The 24,948-nt window shown below is 38.1% G+C and overlaps 4 protein-coding genes across 4 annotated transcripts in view; 2 read left to right on the forward strand and 2 right to left on the reverse strand.

The window, feature by feature from the left end:
- LOC144642890 (uncharacterized) overlaps nt 1–22,097 on the reverse strand; it is a 39,924-nt gene extending 17,827 nt beyond the window's left edge. The window contains exons 1-14 of the mRNA XM_078501991.1: nt 21,990–22,097; nt 19,176–19,271; nt 17,881–17,916; nt 17,302–17,763; nt 16,052–16,183; nt 15,161–15,391; nt 14,280–14,453; nt 13,601–13,738; nt 12,562–12,801; nt 11,681–11,827; nt 9,767–9,904; nt 8,652–8,753; nt 8,357–8,463; nt 7,877–8,062 (exon numbers count right to left, since the gene is read on the reverse strand). Of these exons, the coding sequence (XP_078358117.1) occupies nt 7,877–8,062; nt 8,357–8,463; nt 8,652–8,753; nt 9,767–9,904; nt 11,681–11,827; nt 12,562–12,801; nt 13,601–13,738; nt 14,280–14,453; nt 15,161–15,391; nt 16,052–16,183; nt 17,302–17,763; nt 17,881–17,916; nt 19,176–19,239 (2,157 nt within the window). The 5' untranslated portion in view covers nt 19,240–19,271; nt 21,990–22,097. The remainder of the gene's footprint in view (nt 1–7,876; nt 8,063–8,356; nt 8,464–8,651; nt 8,754–9,766; nt 9,905–11,680; nt 11,828–12,561; nt 12,802–13,600; nt 13,739–14,279; nt 14,454–15,160; nt 15,392–16,051; nt 16,184–17,301; nt 17,764–17,880; nt 17,917–19,175; nt 19,272–21,989) is intronic.
- Nucleotides 1–24,948, forward strand: part of LOC144642897 (uncharacterized) — a 112,333-nt gene that overhangs the window by 78,490 nt on the left and 8,895 nt on the right. The window lies entirely within an intron of this gene.
- Nucleotides 517–4,592, forward strand: LOC144637940 (uncharacterized). The gene is made up of 3 exons (XM_078497027.1): nt 517–1,284; nt 1,393–1,706; nt 2,225–4,592. The coding sequence occupies exons 1-3, from the start codon at nt 1,083–1,085 to the stop codon at nt 4,568–4,570; spliced, it is 2,862 nt and encodes a 953-aa protein (XP_078353153.1). The 5' UTR covers nt 517–1,082; the 3' UTR covers nt 4,571–4,592.
- LOC144642917 (uncharacterized) lies at nt 4,866–6,781 on the reverse strand. The gene has a single exon (XM_078502021.1). The coding sequence runs from the start codon at nt 6,615–6,617 to the stop codon at nt 4,920–4,922; it is 1,698 nt and encodes a 565-aa protein (XP_078358147.1). The 5' UTR covers nt 6,618–6,781; the 3' UTR covers nt 4,866–4,919.

Genomic DNA, 24,948 nt, shown 5'->3' on the forward strand with positions numbered 1-24,948 from the left:
CAAAAAGAAATGACCACTGTCGAACTGCCACTTCGATCTGGAAGTTCAACCTCTTGTAAGAAATCTATAGATAGGGCGGATTTCACGGATTTCACGGAAAAGATGAGATATCTTATTTAATACTTCCATTTTAAACTGTAAATATCTTATATTATTAATATATTCTATTTTCATTGTTAAAAATATTTACAGTTTAAAGAAGAAGTATTAAATAAAGAAGTCATGACTTTTCCGTCAAATCCGTGAAATCCGCCGTGTTCAAAAAGAAATGACCACTGTCGAACTGCCACATCGAACTGGAAGTTCAACCCCTTGTTAGAAATCTGTAAATACGGTGGATTTCACGGATTTCACGGATATTTACTTCAGAAATGTGTGTTGAGTTGTTTTATTTTGTTATGTTATTTGACTTTTATCTATGTTTTTAATGCTTTGGCGATTCATGAAGTTCAGATTTAAGCTTAAGTTTAAAGCAACGTAAAATATTTTTACCTCTCATTAGAGCTAGAGCCAATGGGTCATAAAGTGCAATTAGTAACCTTGGCACCTGTTACTGGGGTTTGCTGCAGTTGACACAACAAGTTTTTGTCCAAATCTTTTCATACCTCATTAGAAACTCTCTGAGGTATTACGCAGTACAGTTTTCTTTGTTTTGGTAGGATTATACCTCGCAAAATCTTGTATAAATATATATGCAGTTAGTAACCTTGGCACCCGTGATACAAATCATCATTAGTTTTTTGTTTGTGTGATATACAATGATGTCGGAAAGAAGTGTAAGATTCTTTGAGTTTGAACTAAGCTTGTTCAATGCGCTTAAATTGCTAATTTGCCTTCATTGTGAAGCAAACTTATTAAGCCAGCATGGCACTGCGGTTGACACAACAAGTTTTAGTTCAAATATTTTCATGTCTCGTTAGCAATTCTCTGAGGTATCTCTTGGTGCAGTTTTCGATCTCAAATTAGCACTTCTTCCCGTTCCCTTTGATGATTTCTTTGTTTTTGAAAATATATTCCTCGAGATATCGCAAGTCGATTTGGTATAAAACCAGAACACCACTTGGAGTAAAATTAGTAGCAACATGAACAGAACACGATATCCATGTCGGCAACTCAACAGCCAAGCCATAAGAAGTGCTGCACTGTGCTACATAAGCCCTATAATCGCTGGAAAATGCAGCATTATCAGGGCACAATGCCTTTGCAAAGTCAACGAAGAAGGTTTAGAAACAGCGTGGAATGACGTGTGTTTGAAGCGAGAAGCTTGCGACAAAGCAATAAGTGGTAAGTATTAGCATTCTAATAAAATCTTACACATCTTTGAATTTGGCGGTTGATGATATAAAGCTGTTTTGCTGAACGATGTTCTTGATCTTTTCTCTTTTTCCCCAGGAATTAAAAACGTCGCATTTTTCTTCAGTTCGATAAGTGCGCAAGGACGCAAGAAACCCCGAGGTAAAAATAGAGCAAACAACAACAAAGATGGCGACGAAAGCAACGACAGTGGCGACGATGTGACACCTAGCCAACTGGCCAGTAGCGCTACGCTTGAATTTATTTCGAATTACCCCACCGTTATAAACGACAGATTATTTCCGTCACTTAACTACTGGATTGCTCTCACTACGCCAAATGGTGCACCCGCCAACCCAATTACTATTCACCGTGCACTACTGGACATAAATGTGGACACAACAGCAAAACAGGTACACCAATATTTATTTTAACACTAAACTTCTCTGTTTGAGTCGCTTCACAACATTTGACGATTTAGAGCATTAAACGCTTCAAAGTTCGGCCTGTGATTTTGCAGTGCAATAAAGCGATAGTGCGTGCAAAGACATTAAGATAAAAAAATAGGTTAACCCTCGAACGTACAAGGGGCCATCCACTCCATCCCCCCCCCCCCGATAAAGGTTGTTTTGGAATTTTGGAATGAAATTCATACACCCTTCCCCCCCTGAACGATCGAGGGGGTATGAATTTGCTTGTACGTTCGAGGGCTAAAAGCGTTTGTATTTTACGTATCGAATACTTCTCAGCGAAAGCAAAGAATTGTCAATCAAACTGGAGAAACTACATTTGTTGATGTTTACAATTTTTTTCCCAATTTTTTACATGGCCCAAAGGACATAAATTAAAAGTCGAGTACGAATTGGACTGAAATGAATTTAGTTTCTCTACAAGCTCAAGTTGATCAAGCGATACAATTTACATTTGTTAGGTGCCCTGCTACGAAGGCAAGGAATCGGTTGCCATGAAAGAACTATTCCAGGTGCTTAAAGACCACAAGAATCCAATGATACAAGAACTAGTTAACAATTCTTATCAAACGTGCTTTCAAAGAGAAATGGAAACATTTTTTGGCGATTGTGATGTCGATTGCGATTGTGGCACAGAGAACGTTGCCAGATGTTGCCTTATTAATCCTTCCTACAGTTCCACGCTACAAAAAGCTATGATCAAACTTCGAGACGCAAAGCTGACGGTTGATCTGATTGGATTTGATGATGAAATCCAAAGCATTGGAAAAGGAGATGACGAAGCACGGCTTGGAGATAGTTTGACCGTTCTTATTAACGACATCGGCATAGCGATGAAAAAAATGCAGTATGCCCTCTTCAGAGGAAAGATTTACAAGAAGAAGGAAAATGCTAAGTACACGTACGCCTACAAATGCGAAGTCAGTGCCTTCATTAACTGCATTGCGGCCAACGAAGCTTTTAAAGGAAGACTTTTAAAGAACATGAAGAGAGTGATAGACATCCTTGCCGACCCAGATTGCGAGGTGGTGCGACCAATTACCGTCGATTATAACCTCATTGAAGTAAATGCCGGTCGCTGCTGGTCTATCAAAGAAAGGCGCTTCATCGAAAGCCCAATACCGGAAGAGAAGATTGGCCTCGTTACGCCACGTGCTTTTACAAAGTACGATTCCCATGCAGATCCAGATCCCAAGTACTTCGGTGAAATTCTCGAAAACAGCCTCACCGACAGCGAAATCAGTGAATTCTGTGACGACTTTCTCAAGTTGCTAAACTTCAACCAGAAACGTCACAAAGACAGGGTACCATGTCTCATTGGGGACGCCAATAGTGGCAAGACGAGTCTTTTTCAACCCATACTTGGCCTGATCCATCATTCAAACATAGCGACCGTCACGAAACAGAGAGCCTTTAATAAAGCAATGATAACGAAATCCACCGAAGTTATCTTCATTGACGAAGCGTCCACATCGACTATGGAAATTGACGATTGGAAGATATTAACCCAAGGAGGTTATACAGCCGCTGATGTCAAGTACCAAACAGCTAAATCGTTTATTAACCGTTGCCCCATGCTATTGACTGCCCAACAGAAATTAAAGTTCAAACCCGAAGACCAACCAGCCATGGATAGAAGGCTTCGAAATTACACGTTCAAAAGTCTGCCAGCACCAAAGAAAAAAGCCGCAGAATGGTTGAGAAAACATCCAATGCACTGTGTGGCCTGGGCGGCGGAAAAAGCACGTCGGGCGGCCAATGATGACTCAGAGGACTCAGAGGACAGTGACGAAGAAGTAGTAGTTAATATAGATGGTACACTTCCAGAGAGCGAGAAGGAAGCCCTCAGAAATATGTCTCTGGCGGATGCATTAGGAAGCACAGTCGAAGAGAACAGTGGCGAACATGCCATGATAGATGAAAGTGGAGCCGAACGAGACAGCAGCAGTGATGAATGTGTTAGCCAAGACCAAGATGAAATAGTCACTGCGTTGAAGAAAGCGCTCGAGCAGTGTTCGCCAACATCTCTCCGTCACCGCCAAGTCTCTCAACTGTTGGAAACGCGACTCAAAGAAGTTCAGTTATTGCAGCAGTTTGAAGAGAGAGCCTACGAAGAAAGACAACAGAACCTTATATCCAGGGGCGTCGCGGAGGAGCATGTGGGATTGCTTTCCAGAGATAGTTCTGATCCCTTGCCCACGCCGATCCAACGCGACTTAGATGAAGGAAGAGTTCAGGCGCAGCGAGAAGAATTGTTGACCAAAAGAAATCGAGCGAAAGAGGCATTCAAAGCACCCTGGCTGCAAGAGACCGAGAGAGAACTGCACCAATGCACCACAACCCTTCCTTCGGTGTCAGATCGAGCAAGAAGGGCATCGATGGAAGCATACCGCGAGGTGTTGCAAGACAAAATAAAGAGCCACCATTACAACTTGGGCACTTTAAAGTGCGAGTTCGCGTTGGAAGAAAGGAGAAGATGGTGCTGCGCTGAGGGCCTCTTGAAAAAAGAACACAGACATCTGGTGACTAGTCTATTCCAGATATTACCAATAATCGAAGACCTCGGTGAATCGTCACAACAAACACAACAGCAATCTTCACCACCTCCCCTGGAGGCTGAAAAGAGCAGTGACGACGAGGCTGACTTCTTCAAAACGCAAGAGTCCCGCACGCAAGTGAGTGGCACGGCTCAAGCACGTCTCCGCCCAACTCTTCAGAAGAAAAGGAAGTCCACTGGTGGAAAAGGGAACCCAAAAAAGAAACCTTCCACCAGGCCAATTACAAGCTGGTTTCCAAGTCAAAACTAGTTCTATTCAAAGCAAACTACATGTGTGTTGAAATTCCGAGAGTGATATTTTTTTCCAAGAGTACCACTAACTAACTACAATAAAGAACAGTGCATTAGGTACAAAGAATATGTTGCAAGCACTGCAGTGAATGTAATTTCTTTATGTCATTTGTACAATTAAAAAAACGTGTGAGACTAAGGATAATTTTTTTGGCGATGTATATTTTAAACATATATACAGTAATAATTAAAGTCAAGTTATCAGCTAACATATTGTCTTTAGTAGTCTTAGTAATCACAAATTGGGCGCATTCGATTTCTAAGGAGAATCTTTTGCGATCATGTTAGTGTTGTCCTTGCCTCGGTAATTAAACTAGCTGCATTTTCATTCCAGCCCTTTTCTTCAGCGAGTCCGCCGTTCTTCCTTCTTGAAATTTGAAATCAGGATCCCTCAAAATAGCGGTCCACTGTCCAAACCCGTGCTGACTTATCCCTTCCTTTAGAAAATCATCCTCTTCTTTCGTAAATTTCAAAACGTGGCGAGTTTTCCTCTGAAGGTGCAAGTTGCCTTTAGTAAGGGCATCCTTTCCAGGGGTCGAGCTTTTGTTACATCGAGCTGTTTCAACTGAGGGCCCTGAGCTTGAAGTTGAACCGCCAAGTCTTGCGTGTACGTCATCGTCTACTTCGGATCCCTTGGTACCTTGAAGTTTTTGCAGACACTCGTGACCCTTCAATGCAACTTCTCGAGATCTTTGCTTTTGATAGTGAACTTTAGCAACGACAGAGCTGTGTTTCTGGTCCTCAGACAAAAACCTTTGCTCTTCGCTAGTGAGCTGATTGAGGCTTTGCGTTTCGACGATTTGGCGATAACGTGTGGGATGAATGTATTTTCCAATTGCATCAAAAACCAGTTTGCTCATAGTTTCGCCCAATTTGCCGTGCTGACCTCCATTTCTGGTGACGAGAACGAAATCACACTGGGGTTTAAGCAACGGTCTAACGTTCGAGATGTAGCCGTTAAGAACGTGCATGTTAGCGTCGGTCAGAATCAAAGAATCGAAGCCATATTTTCCAGCCGTCTTGAACGTTTTCTGATCGATAAATCCACCGTTTTCCTTTGCTGTGGCAATCATGTCCACCGTCAAATATTGGTAAGTCATGGGCCGCGATCCCTTCACCTTGATGAACAGATACATGGCTACAAATTTCGTGGCAAATGTTAAGTCTGAGGGGTTAACTTGGGCTGGACTGGTTTTGCACATTTTCACTGTATTTTCGTAACGCGGCAGATGAAATTTCACCACCTCCAACAACTCCTCCATTGTTGCCCAGTGCCCTCTTGCTTCCAGAGTGTCGATGTCTAAATCTTGTGTCCACTGCAATCTCATCATCTTTGCAACTGTTTTTCGGGCTCTCTTGAGGTACAACTCCGTCGTAGAAAACTTTCTTAGAACTGCTTCTGATGCGCCATGAAGTTTTCTGAAGTCGATCAATTCAGAAATTGCATCTATGTAGCCCAAACGCCCACCATGGCCGAGTTTACATACATCTTGTAAGTAGTCGATAAACTTAAACAACAAATTTGGAGAACACAAACTAAAGTCGATCACTTCAAACGTTAACTCCTCTTCATCTTCACAGCAAAATCTAAGAAATTTGAAGCACCTTGTCACTATCTGTTGAGCGGCACGATCTTTCTTACAACCGCCAGCACTTCCTGTCAACCATTTCGTGAATACTTCGCCAATGTTACATGATAATGGAAATGAAGAAAGTAACTTCACGTTGCGCTCTGTGGTTTCGCTTGTCTCATCTTCATTTCTTCCAACCGTCAGCGACTTTGTTACTTGTTTAGAATCGGGCCTTTCGTCAAAATAAAAGAACCAATTGTGCTTAGTGCTAACGTGTTTTCTACAGCCTCTCTGACTTTGAAATCCATCATGTTCACACTCTTGTATCGGGCAATGGTACAAGCTGTCTGCTTCATCTTTTTCCAAGTGAAGCCGCTTTGGTTTGGGTGATGCTCCTTGGACATCTGACCAATTGACTTTGCACTTCTTGCTCATTTTTCCCTTTAAACAACATGTGGCTAACACAATCGCCTTTAAATCTTAGCCGAAACAAAGGCCGTTTCAACTTGCCAAAACATGCCCTTGCTTGCCCACGCTCATTACTATTGTGTAAAATTCATGACAGTGAGATACAACCCAAACTTGCCCAAGCCGGTCTGTACGCGCCTTTTTCAATTCAAGGACACAATGCATAGTTAACGGACCGATAAATCGGAACAAAACAGTCCTAACTTTAATCCTGACCGATGAATTTGGGAACACTATGTTCCATACGTAAATGGGACCACGGAACAAAAAAGTCCGAAATACCACTTTTGGAACAAAATGTTCCATTAGCAGATAAAAAATCGGAACAATAAAGTCCAAAATTTGTTCCTGTTTACCAATTTCGGAACAATATGTTCCACGCACAAATAGGAACTCGGAACAAAACAGTCCTAATTTATCAAGTTAGGAACAATGTGCTCCATCACAAATAAGAACTCGGAACAATACAGTCCTAATTTATCAAGTTAGGAACAATGTGTTCCATGCACAAATAGGAACTCGGAACAATACAGTCCTAATTTATCAAGTTAGGAACAACGTGTTCCATGCACAAATAGGAACTCGGAACAAAACAGTCCTAATTTATCAAGTTAGGAACAATGTGTTCCATGCACAAATAGGAACTCGGAACAATACAGTCCTAAATCACTCATTTGGGAACAATGTGTTCCACTTGCAGTTGACAACTCGGAACAAAACGTTCTTGTCTTACCTTACAGGGAACGCTTTGTTCCTACTCTGTAAAAAGCTGGTCCTCTTAAGGTTAATAGGAACACAAAAATGAGGAACACTCGATCCTAGAGGAACGTTCCTTTACAAATATCGGAACAGCCGAAAAAACTCAAAATACGTGAAAAATAAACCAACAAGTTCAGCTTTAAAGCTAAAAAAGCATCTATTAAACGTTTAGGTAAAATAGAACCAAGCTTCAAAATCTAGAGCACTTTGATGTTCTCGAAGGCAGTAAAATAAACCCTGGAAAAATTTTGGGAAATGTGGAGGAAGGAAGAAAGGAAGGAGGGAAGGAAGGAAGGAAGGAATGATGGACCAAAGGAATAAAGGATTAAAAGATGGAAGGGAAGTGCTCCTGCATGAGCTGTTATACCAGCAAAATCACATTTCTCGTTCATTTGTCTATAAGCCCGTTTGATTTGAGTAACTCGTTTCTCATTTCCTCACTAGCAACTCGTTCTTAATGGTCATACCTGACAGTACTGCAGTGCTGCATCAGCATTTTGTAACGTGAGTGGCGTTAGGATCCTTGTTACGATATGAAAGAGATCTTTAAACATATCGTGAAAAGCTTTGGGATTGGTGAAATGTCCTGCTTGTGCTGAGGTAGCCATATCTTGTGATACATTCATAAAGTTGGTTTGGTTTACCCCTGCAATCTTGGATAAGAAAAAGGATTGTCATCCATAACTGCTTTTAAAATTAAGAACCGCTCGAGGACACGTTTCCATGCAGGGCCCGAGAAGCTCTGTGGGTATTTAATTAAGATAATGTCATTCACAAAGAGTAGCTTGAAAATTGGACATCGGCAAAATGCGTCTGATCAGATTTTTTGTTAATTCAATCAGTTGCTTATCAAGGAAACAATTCAACTTTAAATACAATTTGGACTCGTATTCGTTTAGTTATCTGACTGCATGGTGTTTTAATTAAGGGCTAAAACAGAAACTTACTTTTTCCTTAAAGTACTTCACTAAGGTTTTCTTTTCGCAGTCACAGGTATTCTTGTGGAGCCAGACGGTTTGGCGCTCTCCAACAGTACATTTACTATCAAACGATCCTATTGAATTAAAACAATTAGTTCAAATATCGATATTATGAAAAGTCACATTATCATGACAAGATACATTGAAATGAAGGCCTTAAATCTGTGGCTATGCTGCTACCTATACCTGCCTTACTTGTTTACTTAACTTTACTTATTCATTGAACTATAACTTGTAAAAATATCCTGTTTTGTCCTGTTACCTGTCCATTTAGAGTTAATTAAAGAACACTGCTTGATAATTCCCTCGTCCACTCGCGTTCTTGTCCAGAGAAAACCGAGTGACTTTTCAGGAGCACAGTAATCTAACAAACGAAATAATACAAGCTTATAAAGAGACACAGTGAAATACAAGTTACAATTTCATTTCGTTTTTCATTTACACTTTTTTACCGCAAGGAAAAAGAGAAAATTGTGTGCCATGCATCGGGGTGGTTTCAAAAAATGTGAATGCACAAAATTTTTCACTATTTTATTTTAACAATTCTCTAGAAAAAATAACAAAAGCCTTTAAGTAAGTCGTAATTGCCGTAAACAGCCTTTTTATTTCCAATTATAAACAACGGATATAGCAAGTAAATAACCAAGGGACATTAACATATATACGACAAACATTACGTTTTCAATTTTGGTACGCCATGGGGTTATATCGCTTTCCTTTGTCTCGTCATTAATATTTTTTATCGAATGAGAGCGAGCCGTAGCTGGAAAGAATTCTCCAGATACCCCCTATGCTATGTCGTTCATAAAACGCTTTATTACCTTTCAATTAGAACCCTATTCATACCGGACAATTTTTAGCTTTCTGGTACCGGGAGGAGTGGCAGCTTTGGATATTATATATGGCAATAATGAAATTACAGAACCGTTTTCGAATTAATATTAAATTCGAATAAGTCATAAAAAATAATATCTAATATGATACATCGTTGCCAACTAAGAGTAAAAATACAAATGCCATCACAAAACGTAAAAATGTTATTGATTAACACAAAAAAGGCAAATTTCGTAGAACATAGCTGTCAAAAAGCGGTTGCTACGGCAACGTCAATGTTTGTTATTCCGTGGCTCTAGCACCGAAAATGTTTCCAGTGCAATTCGAGGTTAAGTCGCCAAGTTTGGTGGTTATAATCGTTTTAAAGGTTCATAATTATATCCAAAGTTGGAACGGGCGTCAAAAGCCCGCCCGCACTCACCCAGTCTTAATAGGGTTTATTTGTATTAAAAGGTTTCGAGTTCCACCTTTCCCCAAAAGGTAACAAATTTTGCGGCAAATATTCTATTCTTCTTTGTCGAACAAAGTATTGATATAACTTACAGTGATCACAATTCCACTCGTCTGATTGATCGTCGCAGTCCGGACGAACATTGCATCTGTCGTCAAGCGATATGATCTCATGTCCACTTTGACACAAGAAAAGATCATCCTTTAATATTAAGGACAACTCCCTTATTCCTAAAACCAAGAAAATATCCATATGTTAACAAAACTCCGCGGGTAACATTCTTCAAGGTTTGAAGAAGACCCATCTTCAGTCTTTCTTATGCATAAATAAAACCATGGTTTAAACTTGTCCGTTAATTAAACTTTCAGATCAGTTTTTACTGCAGATCTGGCTTGCACAAATCCGACTTGGCCAAATTTCATTGAAAAACACTGGTCTCAAAATATTCTTACACACAATCCAAGAACCTTAGTATCCGAGGGATCTGGAACCTAGTGTGTTTCCATGGTAACCAAATTGTTAAGTTCATATTGTGAAACACGACTTGTAGAGTATTACTGCAAAAAATCATAGACTTTCGATACAAATTGGCTGAGATATCACTTTCTTCATTTTTGATCAAAATTTGGTTGAGTCTATGACGTCATCGCTTTGCTAATTTGCATATTTTTAAAACTTGAATATCTCTGGAAAGAAAAGAGATATTGGAAAACAGTAAACGGCATTTTTCTTCTCATAAAGAGTACTTGTTAATGTTTTAAAACGGCTAAGAAAGGAAAGATGCGAATTTCATCACAGTAGCAATTTAAGCAACAAAACTGCTAATAACATGCTCTTTAAAATTAGAAAACTGTGGTTTACCGATATTGTCTATCGTGGTTCAGGATAGAATTGATGAAAGGTTATTCGTTCATCTTCGTTCACCTTCGATTTGCGTTCTCGATCGCGACGTTTTCACTTTGATACTTCTAGCCATCAAGCGATGAGGTTGATTGGTTACGTGTTGCTATTTGTAGCACGTTAGTTCACTGCTATTTTTGTATTTTGATTCTTATTGTTATTCCAACTATTAACCCTATTCAGACCGGGCTTTTTTGGACCTTCTCTGACCTCCCCCCCCCCCCCCCCCCCCATGTAACTTCCAGAATAAGTAAGCAATCACAATAACTTTCAGAATGTATAGTATGTCCAAAGATCTTTCTTTTGGTATGCGTCACGTGGGATTATGACGTCACATCACGTGGCAATTACATCATGATGTCAAAACAGCCGCCATCTTGGATTCGCCATCTTGGATTTCAATTTTTTTCCAAAATGCCAGAAAACCACCCAAAATCACCGCAAAGTACACAAAATCAATAAAACTGTGCTTGAAAACCGTAAAAAGTAAAAATTAATGGCATTTATTAAAGTTAATTTTCATTAAAGAAACACGAAAATTACAACTTTGGGAAAACATGCCTATTAAAATGCCGTTGCCATGGTGATGTCAAGTTCATGACACAACATGCTATCCTACTAAATTATTCCCAGATAATTTGTAGATAAACTCACAAAGGTTGGCAGGGTTTGGTTGAATCTTGAAAAAGTTATAAGCGTTCAAAGTCTGCGCAGGCCTCAAAAGCCCCCCCCCCCTCCCCCCACGGTCTGAATAGGGTTAAATTTTGGTGTCCCGTAGGTTCATTCTGTCATCGATTGCCTGTTGTGCTATATCTGATGACTTCGTTAGGATGACACCTTTGGTAGATAGCCACTTCAACCATATGTATGTACCAGTAAGAGTCTATCAAGCGAGAAAATAATAAACGTTCTTCTTTCCTGTGATTTATTTTTGTTTGGTAGCAACCTAAACAAATAGCAAAAGCTTACGTCGACAATAAGGACAAGAACAACAACAACAGCAACAACGGAAGAAACAGAATACGCACTTCAATAATTATTGAAACGAGGATTTTTATCATGTTATTTAATAATAATTTAAAGGCGTTTTAAACAATTACACCAACCTGGTACTGCACCAGTACACGTCACTCGACCGTTCTCAACATAGCAGCCAGGTCTGACGTTTTGATAGGAGCTGCTGCAGTAAAAATGGACGTTGTTTTCCTTCCAGTGATCGCCGTCGTAATACAGTTTACTGTTCCACCTACAGGCTTGATAATAAAAAAAAATGGCCTTTAATATTCGACAACTAAACAGTCTCAGAAGAATGCATCAAGCGGAATATATTCTTAAAATCATGGACAGTTTAGTAGAAGGTATTGAAGTGCACCCTTACACCCTATACCATACTACATTTCAGCTGATTTTGCAACCCCATACTAGACTAGAACACCAAAAATCCCTTCCCTATCCCAGACTTTCTTTTCTTAGAACAGTGTCACTGTTATTGTTTTTCATGGAAACAATCTGTCCGCAACATTTCTCGACAAAATATTACCCTATTTTATACCTCAATTTATACTTAACTCAAGAAAACCATACCCATCACAGTGGCACATACCATAATAGTTTATAATAATACGACAGTACGTACCCCCCGGGACGCTGGGCATGACTATATAGTTATCCTAGAAGTCCACATGTCATAAGTAAGTGATTAAGTTGTGCATCACGCAAAGTAACTGTTCGCTGTTGCCACGTGTATACATCACGTGCATAGTTTTATTTAATTATTCAATCACGCGTTATAACATCAAGCGATCCTAAAACTGATGAAGGGTCTAAGAGTTGGCCGAAATGTCTGAGTACCATCAACACACTGTGAATCAATGACAGGCGATAACCTGACGCCATCGTTAGAATAAGTAAAAAAATAATTATATATGCCTTTTTGTGACTGTGAGTGGGTTTGTTGCCTGCCCTATAAGCTAGTAGAAAAACTCACCATGGCACACTCCATAGTTTCTCTTCATAAAGTTCGCAACGTTACAGTCCCCTTGATTACAATGCTCGGTGAACGTACTTTCGCTTTGAGTCTTTGGAGTCAAAACCAAAAATGAAGCCAATACAAGCTTTCTTGAGCAGTGAATTTTGCCTTGGCTACAGCTGCACTGCATACATTTACCAACAGACCACGTGGTTCCCTCAAAGTACTGGATCGAGTCCTCATCCCAACACGTGACCGCTAGCAAGGGAAGAAATATATGTATTGCAAAACGTTGGAGAAAACGTATCTCATTTAAGAAAATCACTAAAATTCCGTGCAACGATCACGATATGTGGGCAACTTTTTTCTTCTTAATACCCCCACCGTGATTAAGGGAGGATGGAGTGGCACCCCTCTCCAGAGTTTTTGTTCTATTTTGGCGCGGCGAAATTATTTTGCACTGAATAGAAAGATAACATAACTTTTATGACGTCACATGGTGTCTTTAGAACCGCCATCTAGGATCCGCCATCTTGGATTTTACCATTTTCTTGGAACATCAGTAAAAAAAAACGGAAATTGATGCAAAACAAACCCAGAATGCTTACGCAATGTAAAAATAAACAAATCTTACGATTAAAAAAAAAAACTGGAAAAAGTAAAGACAAATGTTAAAAATGAGGATTTTTGGTCAGACCTGCTTGTAATTATGCAAATATCATGGACACATGTATGACATATTAAAATTTTAGCAAATGATGAATGAACAGCAACTGAAACTTTCAGTATTATTGAGCGAATCCTCTTTTCAAAAAAACCCCTCATTTTGGTTTTCTTCTTATTTTGAAAATTTCCCTTGCCCCATTTCAAAAGAAAACAAAAAACGGTTAAAGCAACAAACAAACTCACTAATAGGAAAGTAAAGCCGGGCAAACAAGCAGACAAGAGAAAATTAAATGCACTGCTTAATTTAAATGCTTCTTTCATTCAAAGACTGGTTACGATTTTCTGCTAATCTATATCCATATCCATATGTCAGACTTACAAAGCACGTTACCTGATAAACAATTCTGAATATAAAAGTTCTTCAAGCAATGGTTAGAATTCCTGCAATGCCAGACTTTTGATACTAACTGACGGCCACTAGGACAGAATGTGAGGTTTCCTCGCAGTTGATTTGCAATCTGCTTTAAGCCTGAGAAATGAACGAAACAAACAGTTGCGGTAGTAGTACTGTTAGTACAAGCATAATGATAAACCTTTGGGGGAAAATTTATAACTTATTAATTTATAAGTTATAAGTTTTAACTTATAATGCATTATATCGGTGATATTACCTAGAAGCTTGCATGTGCAGTTAATATATTTCAACGTATGGGAATACAAATGATTCCATATTTGAAACAACCAGCTTTTCTGTACAGCCGCTCTTTTCTAGTTTTGTTCGTGGCTGTGTTGCGTTCTGCAGTTTTTATTATCCCCTGCATAATTTGTAGACTATATCTTTACATTAGCCACAAAAATCTGTCATACACCTTTTATACACATGAGTGGAGTGAAGCACTTGGCATATTTGGTGTCCTGATATAACTCTTATCCCTCCATTTCACTCTGAAGTCCAACACTAACTCAAAGATTGCCGTGTGTCTCCCTGTGAATTGCTTTATTTAGACTTCGACATTTTAAATCCATGCACTTACTTAAGAAAATATTTTATAAATACGTAAAAGCAATACCTGGACACTCCGAGGCACAGCAGATCGCTCCATTGTAAACATAACAAACAGGTTTAACCATTGGTGGACATACGTTGTACTTCTCATAGGCTCCAGGGAAGTAAAAATCACATCCTGCAAATTTCCATGTTTGGTCTCTGAGGTAAATTCCGTCATCTTTGATAAATTCGACGCCTGAGTAGAAAACAAACGTTATAACTAAATGAATAATCTTGATCCAGACCTGTTAACGTAAAATGTGTTTCTTATACACCAAAGAAAATAACCAATAAAACGAAACTTTCATTGGACATTCTTTTTTTTTTTGATAAAAATGTGAGCTACTGCAAGGTGGTTCACAATACATTAGTATACCTTTCCTTCTTTGGCGTTCTATTACAGCTAACACGATGTGATGATGGTAAACGTTTAGTAAGGTCCAGCTTAGAATTTATCAATAAAAAACAAACAAATAGAAAACAAAATCCTTTGGCGTCAAACTTCGTTGTTTCAGCAACGTCATGAGGACGTCCTTTGAGTCTAGTTACATTAATTAAACCCTCTCGAAGATGCATTTTCTTTATTCGACAAGACAGACTGTTTCTTACAAATCTGTCCACGAGGCGTTGGACTGCTTCTACTGATTTCTTTTTTTTTTTTTTTTGCACTTAATTAACTTTTTTTCCTTTTTTTAGTAGGCCAGAATATTTCCAAATAAAATATTGTTGACATTTACTTCTTAAAGTTATAAATCTCAAATAATCCAAAGCATGGCTCATCCCAACTTATTTTAGCGTCATAGAATTATTTTTATTTATTTTTTTTTTACAATAAAATATACTTTCCCTCCGTTGAAAATTATTTATTTATGAACTGTTATCTTATACAAGGCGACCTGTTACCTTCACAATAATCTTTCTTTTCTCTTACAAACTTTGCAACGTTGCATTGCGGTTGTTCACAATTCTCGTTATGGTCATAGATGCCGGTATAATAGCCTGGGAAGTTAATACTCAGTGTCTTGTGGCATGTCAACAGGCCATTTTTGCAGTGACAATTCATACACTGGGAAACTTGCCAACCGTTATCGTCTTTTATAAGGAATGAGTTTCCGTCTTCGTCCTTGCAAACGACTAAAATTAAATTATAAAAAAAGTAAATACAGCTAAGACATCATTATTAATCAATCAATCAATCAATCAGTCAATCAATCAATCATGCAAGCAATCAATCAATCAAGCAATCAGCCAACCAGTTGGTCAGTAGGTCGCCAGTCAGTCAGTCAGTCAGTCAGTCAGTCAGTCAGTTGTCAGTCAGTCAGTTGTCAGTCAGTCAGTTGTCAGTCAGTCAGTCAGTCGGTCAGTCAGTCAGTCAGTCAGACCCTCAGCTGGTCAGTCAGTCAGTCATGCAGTCAGTCAGTCGTTCGACCGATCGATCAGTCGATCAAACGATTAAGGGCTATAACTGTACAAAAGGGAGGAGGCTTATACAACCTTCACGCCGTTGTTATTCATCCCTGTAAGTTATCACGAAAGCACATAGCTAGATTCCATCCTAAAGTAAAAATTCCTTGGCACAATCTAAAGAGAGAGAGAGGAAGGGGAGGGAATGGGGAAGGCAGGGGCTTGGGGGGAAAGTTTACGTGCATTTTAAAAATCGAGTAAGATGGACAGGGAAATGACAACATGGAATATTTTTTGCTTGCTAGAATGGTGTTTTTAGTTGTATGCATTTGCACCATATTGACCATTAAGATAGAAATAAAAAATCACTTTTAAACATTGAAAGCGTACCACTGTCACAGCCTTGTTCGTCAGATCCATCCGGGCAGTCCCGGATCCCGTTACACCGGTGAATATCTCGGATATTCAATCCGTCACTTGCACACTCAAACAGCGTTTCGTTTACGGAGAGTTCCTGATAGACTGCAGAAAAACAAAACATCCCCCATTCAGGAATTGCAATGCTGCTTTCCGTGTTAGTATACAGCTTATTCGAGAAAGGTTGTCGGAAAAAAAAACACAAAAGTGCACGCGACAATACCGAATGGTAGTATGGGTAGAAGTAGAGAGCTAATGCACGTGCTGAATACTAATAAGAAGGCAACATGACGAACTCGAATCTGCATGTTTTCTTTCCCTCTAGACACGTGGAAACAAACTATTTTTAGCCCCCTGGATTTTGGAAGAAATTTTAAAACTCGAAAACAAGCGAAAGTAAAAGTAAAGCTATAGAAAAAAAGGCCTCCTGAGAGGAAAAACAAAATCTTCACGTGCAAAAATAGAAACTCGTTCATTTCCTACAGGCCAATATGCAAAATTCGAGTGAATACTCAGATCACCTTTCGGTCTTTTCCCATACACTTTTGTGCTTTTTTTCCGATAACCTTTCTTGAATTAGCTGTAAATAAAATCAGCTTTGGATAGCTGAATAATTTGCAAGTTAAAGACATGTTTAGCGAAAACAAAAAACATTAACAGATTTAACCACGAGTTTTAAGTATCGAATAATTCGTATCGGAACTTTTAATTAACGAAGGAATCACATAAGACCATGACTGATTTTTTCGCTGCAGGGTACTTGAACCCAACTACGTTCTAACGGAACTGATATTCCATTGACAAATGTCCCAGGACATACTGGTAAGACAGCTCAAAGACGCCTATCCATGATGAAACACAATGTATACACACTTACCGAACGAAGGACGAAGGCATAACTAATAATAATTTCGTAAATTACCTAAAACAAGCTACCCCAAACTCGCATATGTTATATTTGCCTTTCCTTGAGTGTTTTTTTTTTTCGATACCGCGCTTAAAACATTAGCCTAAAAAACTGTTTACACTTCGTTTATAACAATATCAAAAAAAATAACAATTTTAGTTGAGTAGAAAGTATTTCTAAATTTCAAATGTTATATCACCAGACGCAATATTGTTATTAGGAAGTGGTCGCTCTGCCTAAATATTTTCTTTTAAAGGCAGGTAATCATCAGTTCGCACTGCGACGTGGGTGATACTAATCATAAAAGATAGCTTACCTTTGCAAGTATATGGGTTCCATTGTGCGCTCGACTGAATATGACACTTTTCACAGGTAGGAAACAACTGGACACTAAACAATCCATAAGTGATGTTCACATCATATCCGGTACAGTTAATACCGCCACTGATACACGAACAATACACACAGGAGCTGTTCATCCACGTCTCTCCATTCTTACGTAAGTTTCCGCTGATGTCCAAACATTCAGGCTGATTTAGTATTATTTGGCAAATTACGACACCTGAGTCAGTGCAGGTACAGTTAGTTGTCGGGTTTGCGAGCCACCGATCCCCGAGCTGTCTTGGGTTTCGATAATGATCTAAGCACACTGGTATAACTTCTAAAGAGCATTCAACCAAAGACGGGGCAGTGCATCGGCACGCGGTAAGTGGATCTGGCTCCCACGTGTCACCCACGTTATAGAATGTCCCACCCGACTCACACAACTGTGGTAAAACTAATAAACGAAATACAAACAGAAAAGGTTACAGTCAATTAATAATAGTTCTTTAGTAAGTCAGGCTACCGCAATTATGTATAAATGAAATCAGGTAACAACTGAACGAAGGCCTACCTTTGGTGGTTTGGGGGATGAGAGTTGTATTTTGGGCTGAAAATAAAAAAAAGAAAAAGAAAAGAGTTGTAACGTTTACTAATATCACTAAATTTTAAATCAATATATAACATCGCAATGACTCGATTGACCGCCCTGAGTGCTTTACAAATAGAAGGCGCTTATTAGAAAAGGGAGATCAGTTGACGATAAGGCACTCGTTACTGGGTGAAGGCTTAGTTTGGTCTGTTTTATAAACTTTTGCCCAATACTTTATTAGCAAAGAAACTAATTCCATGGATCTCAATGACAAAACCATAGGTTTATTGCAAACAAATATGTTTCCCGGGCGTTATAATTTAACGTTGCTAACAAGCCAAAAAAAAAAGAAACTGTTTAGTCTATCAGTTTATGAAAACCGATGATGCAGTCAGTTTTAAATCTTCTTCAATTTCTGTCTATCCGTACATTTTTTTATTTGTATTTGCTGTGTTATAAAATGTTCCTTTGTGATCACTGATTTAAGTGGTTATTTTTATATTTCACTCAATTTGGTAGCCGTTTTCTTAAGTCTAAATCTGGCTAAAGTATATACGTGACACAGTTCCTTTAAGGAGGCTTGTGCATTTAGGTAAGGAAAATAAACCACATATGATCTTAATGTATTCTGATGGCCCTATACACATAATTGATTCATATTAGCATTTTATTCCTTCAAAACTATATTTTTTATTGTATTATTGTAATCTTTTTTCTTCACACTTTTTACCGTATAGTTTCATTATTTGTCAAAGATTACAGACTGTCAATCGAAAGCTCATAATTTTAACATTTTTAAATTTGTTATTCAAGTATAAGTTTTTTATGCAAATATTTCCAAATAGAACTTCAAAACAGCTTTAGCTACAATATTTCCTGTCGCAGACTCTCTATTAGGTTCGGCATTTCAAGGTCGAGTGCCACCATGCAAGAGACATTCGCCTTAACAATTCTTGTGTTTCTTTGTACACACTCTGTATCCAAGGACTGCCAGTTATGTTATTCGAGGTCCCAAAAGGCTTTGCTTCTACACCCCCCTTTCCTCTTCAACCCCCCCCCCCACACACACACACACACACACACACACACACACACACACACACACACACACACACACACACGCCTCCCTGATGATTAGAACCGATGACACTTTAGCAGAACTGAGCAAATCTTCTTCGAAAAATTGCGGATAAACCTCTATAAATTATGTAAGTTTAACATCATCCGCCTATACGTCCAAAAGTGAAGCTAAATAAACGACGTTTGAAATGAGTTACCTTTAGTGTAGATAAACAGGACGATAGTGACCAATCCAAAAATCTGAATTGCCTCTTTACCCATTGCCGTTGTTACTTTCACGGCTCAGAAGTAGTCTGTTAAAACAAATAAAGATACAAAAAATAGGCCTACTCCCTATGATTCGCATTGTACAAAGCGTTTGCACATTCGTTTACACTAAGTACCATATATGGAAAATTACGAGAACCATTTAACCAATCAAAATTACTATATTTGGATTAAATTCACAGCGCGCGCTAGCTCGCACTCGATGGCGTAATCTTGTTTTTGAACAAGCTTGGTTGAATAAAGTTAAATTTGGTTAAATTCTCCTGTTTCATCTTCTTGAAGTAGTCTGGAGAACTTCGCTTCGATACACTTAATGTATTTCTTTAGTTTCTGCAAGAAATTTACGGCGCTTAGGTCGAAATTCAAGCATCTTACCGCAAAATCAAAATTATGTTGCTTGCGTCATTACGTGTATAAAGCATTCGCGTACAAATTCTTCGTGTTTCCAAATATGGTACTTAGCAAAATGAATATTCAAACGCTGTGCGCGCGCGTTACACGTTTCAACCTTTATCGGTTTCTGCAATCAATCATATTAAAAGGCTAAAGGGGATTTTACAGGTCTGTGTTTGGGTGATCACGCATACTAAGACGATTTTCAAAAGAGTAGTCGAAAAGGAGTGTCATCCAAATTAAACGTCATGTAAATAAATGCGTGTTAGAAGAATTAAAAATTACGTGTTAAGGACGTTCGCGCTAATTGTTTATGCGCATCCTTACTGCGCACGTAATTCATGTGGCAACGTCACGCCACGTCATGCATGACGCGCGCGCTGAGAAAACTTTCCAAACACATATAGGGTTGGTAGCCGTTGCGTTAACTTCGCTTGCAGTTTCCTCCATTAAACGGTCGGTGACCCCCACTTTTTTCGGGATATACCACCTTTACCGATAAATTTCTACTGATTGACAAAAAATGAGCGAATTTCCAATGTTGGAACTTTGTTATTTTTTCATTTTCTCCCCTCGCGCGCGACCAAATTAGTCACATTTTCCAGTCTCGAGTGTTCGCAAATCCAATTCTTTAAGGCAAGATTTTCCTTAAGGGACTTCAAAACCGAAATATATTTGTACAATAGATCCACTAAAATAAATTCAGACAAAGAAAGTTAGCCTACATCAATTAATTTAAAATATTTTGTCGCCCGAAGCCGCTGAGGTCATATCGAGTGACGAAGTGAAATTTATCCAAATACGCGCCCTCTTTCGGTTATCGTATTTCGGAAACGAAGTCGGTGACCCCCACTTTTTTTACATTTCTGATAAAAGTAACTAATAAACTAGCTCTGGTGAAATTTTAAGAAAAATTGCAATGTTGGAAGATTTTCGCGCGAACGTCCTTAAAAGAGCGCGCTTCGTGAAAGTCGATCGCTAGCAAGTTTGAACATTTCACCCGATTACCGGCTATTGGTAAATTTGTAGACTGCCTATTTTAGGGAATTACACGTCCTTGCATAAAGCTACTGTTTGGTCGATGAAACCTCGCGGTTTACAGTCTTACTTCCAAGTGTTAATTGGAAGCGTTCATAAAATAAGTAAAATAAAAATAATTAAAAAAAAGCCTCATACGTGAATAGAATGATAATTCTGCTTAACAATCAGATTTTTATTTATTAATGAATATTGCACTTAAAGAGGCTACGTCACAGACAGCACATCTTAAATAAATTGGTAACTTTTTTCAATTTTGTCGATCGTAATCAGTTTTAGTCTTCGTCATTGAAAACCATCCTTATTTTCTTTTTGTTTTATTACTCCTTTGCTTTTTTCTATGTTAGATAACTAATATTTTGAGGTGCTCTTCAATTTGAAAGTTATCAGAAAATGACTTAAAATATCATGACATTGCTCCTTAAAAGTACCAGTACCATAAAGGAAACAACATCTTTGTTATAGGGTGTTTTCATGGCAGCCATGTTGTAGGAGTGTAACAATTAAATATATTTGCATAAAAATTAGTTTTTTCCCCCAATATGGCCGCCATGAACACGCTCTATTGAGAGAAAAAGACAAGAAAGAAAAAGAAAAGAAAAGAAAAGAAAACAACAGAATAAAAATATACTGCATTGCCATATTATCGCTAAAAGCAGATCACTGCAGGCCCTGATTAACGCACAACAGTACACGCCCTGAAAGATAACCAGGGAATGTATTGCGATATAGATCGCCTTGACTCTAATTTTCCCTCGGCCGAATAATGTTTTACAACGCCTTAAGGTGAATAATGTAAGTGCTCTCATTCCCTCTAGTTATCAGATCTGCACTGAAACTTTTATGCGAATTATCGACATAAACAGTCTTTCTGGTCGTGGTCTTGGATTTTAGCTCCTAAAATTGCATGTACAGCTGAACTTTTGGCGAAAAAACTATTAAAGTAAAACGCGTCCCGCCTCGTTCGGCGCTTTCCTTTTCTAATTGTGTTCACCATAAAAGATTGACAAGTGTAGTTTTTATTGCGTTTTAACTGTGATAAAAATTTGCCTTAGAAAAAATAACGCAAAAATAAAAGTTAAAGGGTATATAAAATATGCCTATAACTTTCTGGCAAAATATTCTTTTGCAATTCAAATTTCAACAGAGAAAACTATCTTACTTCTTTCTTTTTCTTTTATTTGAGGGTAAAACAATTACCCATGCATGTAGAGATGGTTTTAAGAACTCTGATTTGAAAGAATAATAAAAACTCCAGAGGACCACTAAATACATCGAAAAATATATTACTAAAAATCCCCACCTTCGCTTACCAGTTGAAGTGAGCGCTTTGTTCAATAACGGCTGAGAAAACTTCAACGTCGACAAGGCTGTTATGTTTTAAATTCGCTTTGTAGAAAAAACAAATAATATAAGATAACATGACATTCGATCATTGGTTGGTATATTATTATTTCTCCGAGTTACAATTTATGACGTCGTTTATTGCTAATGACTTCTCTGGATATCGTGCAACATAAGTTTAAGTTAATGGAAAGCTAATTTAGATAAAAGGGGCCTATTCAACCTTTTTTGTTTGTTTTGTTTTTAGGCGGCTTGTCTAATAATATCGTAGAGATGATATGTGAAGCCACAATACAACCTAATCTCAAATTGGGCATTGTTTAATATTAATGTGGACTGAACTAAACGTTTGTCCATCTGTTTTGAAATAAATTCAGTCGTCAGGCTAAACAGTTCCATAAAATACATTGATATATTACAATAGTCCATTTTGCAAATACGGCAGCCATGTTGATTCTGCCCCCAGGGCATCCTATAGCATTTAATAAAGTCACTTATAATTTTAATAATGGTAATTGCAAAATTATCACAATAAAAGAATAAATCATTTTAATATGCATTATAGGATACCCTGGGGCAAAGTCAATATGGTCGCCGTAACTACAAAATGGACTATAAGTGATGATGTCCCCTTAGGCGTTATATTGCAATAATATATATATAATAGTTTGGCATGGCACTTTAGATCGTTAGCGTTTTCAGAGAATTTATTTTCGGAGAATTTACGATATTGAAGAATATAGAACACGTATGAATATATGTATATTTTTTTTAGTGAATCTTCTTTTTGTAGATCTTCTTTTTGTAAAAATTATATATATATATATATATATATATTAGAATCAAACCAAGCCTAACTTAAGGGTATTGTTGGCATTCTCGTGTCACCTTTGCCATAAGATCCGTTTGGAGAAAACAAAAAAATAAATAGAAAATATTCGATCTGGCGGCACCCCTTAAGTTTGTTTTACAATCGCAAGGTATGTTTCGTGACCCTTTGAATTTATTTTTAAAATTCAGACCTGACATTCGTGCAATATCTGCTTAAATTATTTATTTATCTTTTTAGGAAAACGCAAAGTCAACAGATCATAAACACGCGCGAATTTAAACCCATTAAAACTTAACATTTTTTTTCACACAATGAATGAAAATGCTTAGGTTCTACTCGATTTTACTACAAACACGTGTGGTTATTTTACGTATTATGCGCAATTTACTTGTGTATTTGAAATTCAGTCATTTGCAATTTTAAATAAAAGATAAACTCGTTTTGCATAATGGATTTTAAACACGTATATCTGACTTTAAAAGAAAAACAAAATAATGCGGGGATTGAAACCTTCTATTATTGACTTATATCGGCACGGTTAGTGGTATGTCTCACATTAAAAGAGAATTTTTGTTTAAAATCCATATGTTTTGTTTAATTGATAGAAGGGAAATTGTAAATAGCACTGACTTCATTAGATAACAAGGTGCGCACGCGAACACATGCCTGCACCTCTCACTTTTAAAAAAATAATTTCAATATAATCCTATGAAATGGGTCGAGTGCATATGCTAACTGAAATCGGTTGAATTGTTACCATGCGCATTGAGAATTAAAAATCGATTCTTGATGCGAAATTAACAAAACCTACAGAAATAAAGGACCTGGTTCGTATTAAGATTTCAATGTTAACGCGTTAACCATGGTTATGCAAACCATACTTATGAAATGTCAAGAACCTTAAAAGTCGCGGGGACAGGTTCCGGTATGCATGGTTCCGGTATGCAAGAAGTGCGACGACTGATACCGAAGATGTGCGAAATTTATGGACAGGCTCCGTATTGTTTCTGCATCAATAATTGCACGTGCAAAGCGCTGTCTGGTAAAATACAGTTTTCGCACGAGCGAGATGAACATATATAAATATGTAAAATAAAATAAAAATAAACATCGGAGGGGAAGAAGAAAAAACAACAAACAAAAATAGGTCCCTCCACATGGGAACCTGAAAATGACGTCATTTGGCCCTTGTGATCAAATGCACCACGAAGTTTATCAAGCCTTATTTTGACTCCGGATCCACAACAAACTGCCAGTTTGAAAGTTCAAATGAACATTTTGGGCCTTTTTTGGGAAAATGCCATCACGTGGATTGAGCCTAATGGTCACTCCAGGTCCAAAAGAATCTAATAAGTTCCCATATAATAGACAAAGTATTACTTTCACTTTAGGTCCACACCAAACTTCCCGTTTGAAAAAATAAAAGGTCCCGGAACTCGTTTACGAGAAACGACGATTTATATCTCTTGCCAGCCAAGCCGTATAGAAAAAGCCCCCATTTTCTTAATGTGCGCGCGCTAATCACGCGTAAAATTACTCGCAGCATGGGATGCGTAATGCAGTACTTAAAATGTAAATATTGAACTTTTTAGGAAAAATTCCACAATGTGGATTCAGCCTTATGGTTACTCCAGGTCCAAAATCAAACGAGGTCCTTCCACATGAGGAACTCAAAATGAAGACTTTTGGCCCTTGTAATCTTAAGTCTCCACGTAGATTAACCCTTTTTACCAGATTCACAACAAACTGCTCGTTTAAAAATGCCACCATGCATCACCAGGTGGATTCAACCTTACGGTCACTCCAGGTCCAATAGAATCGAATGAGTTCCCCTACATTGGCAACTTAAAGTAAAGATTTTGGCCCTTGCGATCTACTGCCCCCACGTAGATTAAGCCTTGTTTTCACTCCAGATCTATAACATACTGCGCGTTTGTAACTTAAAATAAACATTTTGGGCGTTTTTGAGAATATGCCACCACGTGGATTCAGCCTAGTGGCCACTCGAGGTCCAAAAGAATGAAATGAGTTCCGCCACATAGGAAACTTAAGAGGCTGTGTCTCCAATACCGGTTTGGTAGATCATTTCCTTGTGT

Source organism: Oculina patagonica, chromosome 2 (genome assembly GCF_052425735.1).
Source record: "Oculina patagonica isolate OP01 chromosome 2, crgOcupat, whole genome shotgun sequence".
Classification (NCBI taxonomy): Eukaryota; Metazoa; Cnidaria; class Anthozoa; order Scleractinia; family Oculinidae; genus Oculina; species Oculina patagonica.

Bases quoted from the DNA above. Each gene is read 5' to 3' on its own strand.
- LOC144637940 (XM_078497027.1), top strand. From the start codon at position 1,083: ATGAACAGAACACGATATCCATGTCGGCAACTCAACAGCCAAGCCATA. The intron at 1,285-1,392 runs GTAAGTATTAGC...CTTTTTCCCCAG, and splicing joins TTGCGACAAAGCAATAAGTG to GAATTAAAAACGTCGCATTT. The intron at 1,707-2,224 runs GTACACCAATAT...TACATTTGTTAG, and splicing joins TGGACACAACAGCAAAACAG to GTGCCCTGCTACGAAGGCAA.
- LOC144642917 (XM_078502021.1), bottom strand. From the start codon at position 6,617: ATGAGCAAGAAGTGCAAAGTCAATTGGTCAGATGTCCAAGGAGCATCA.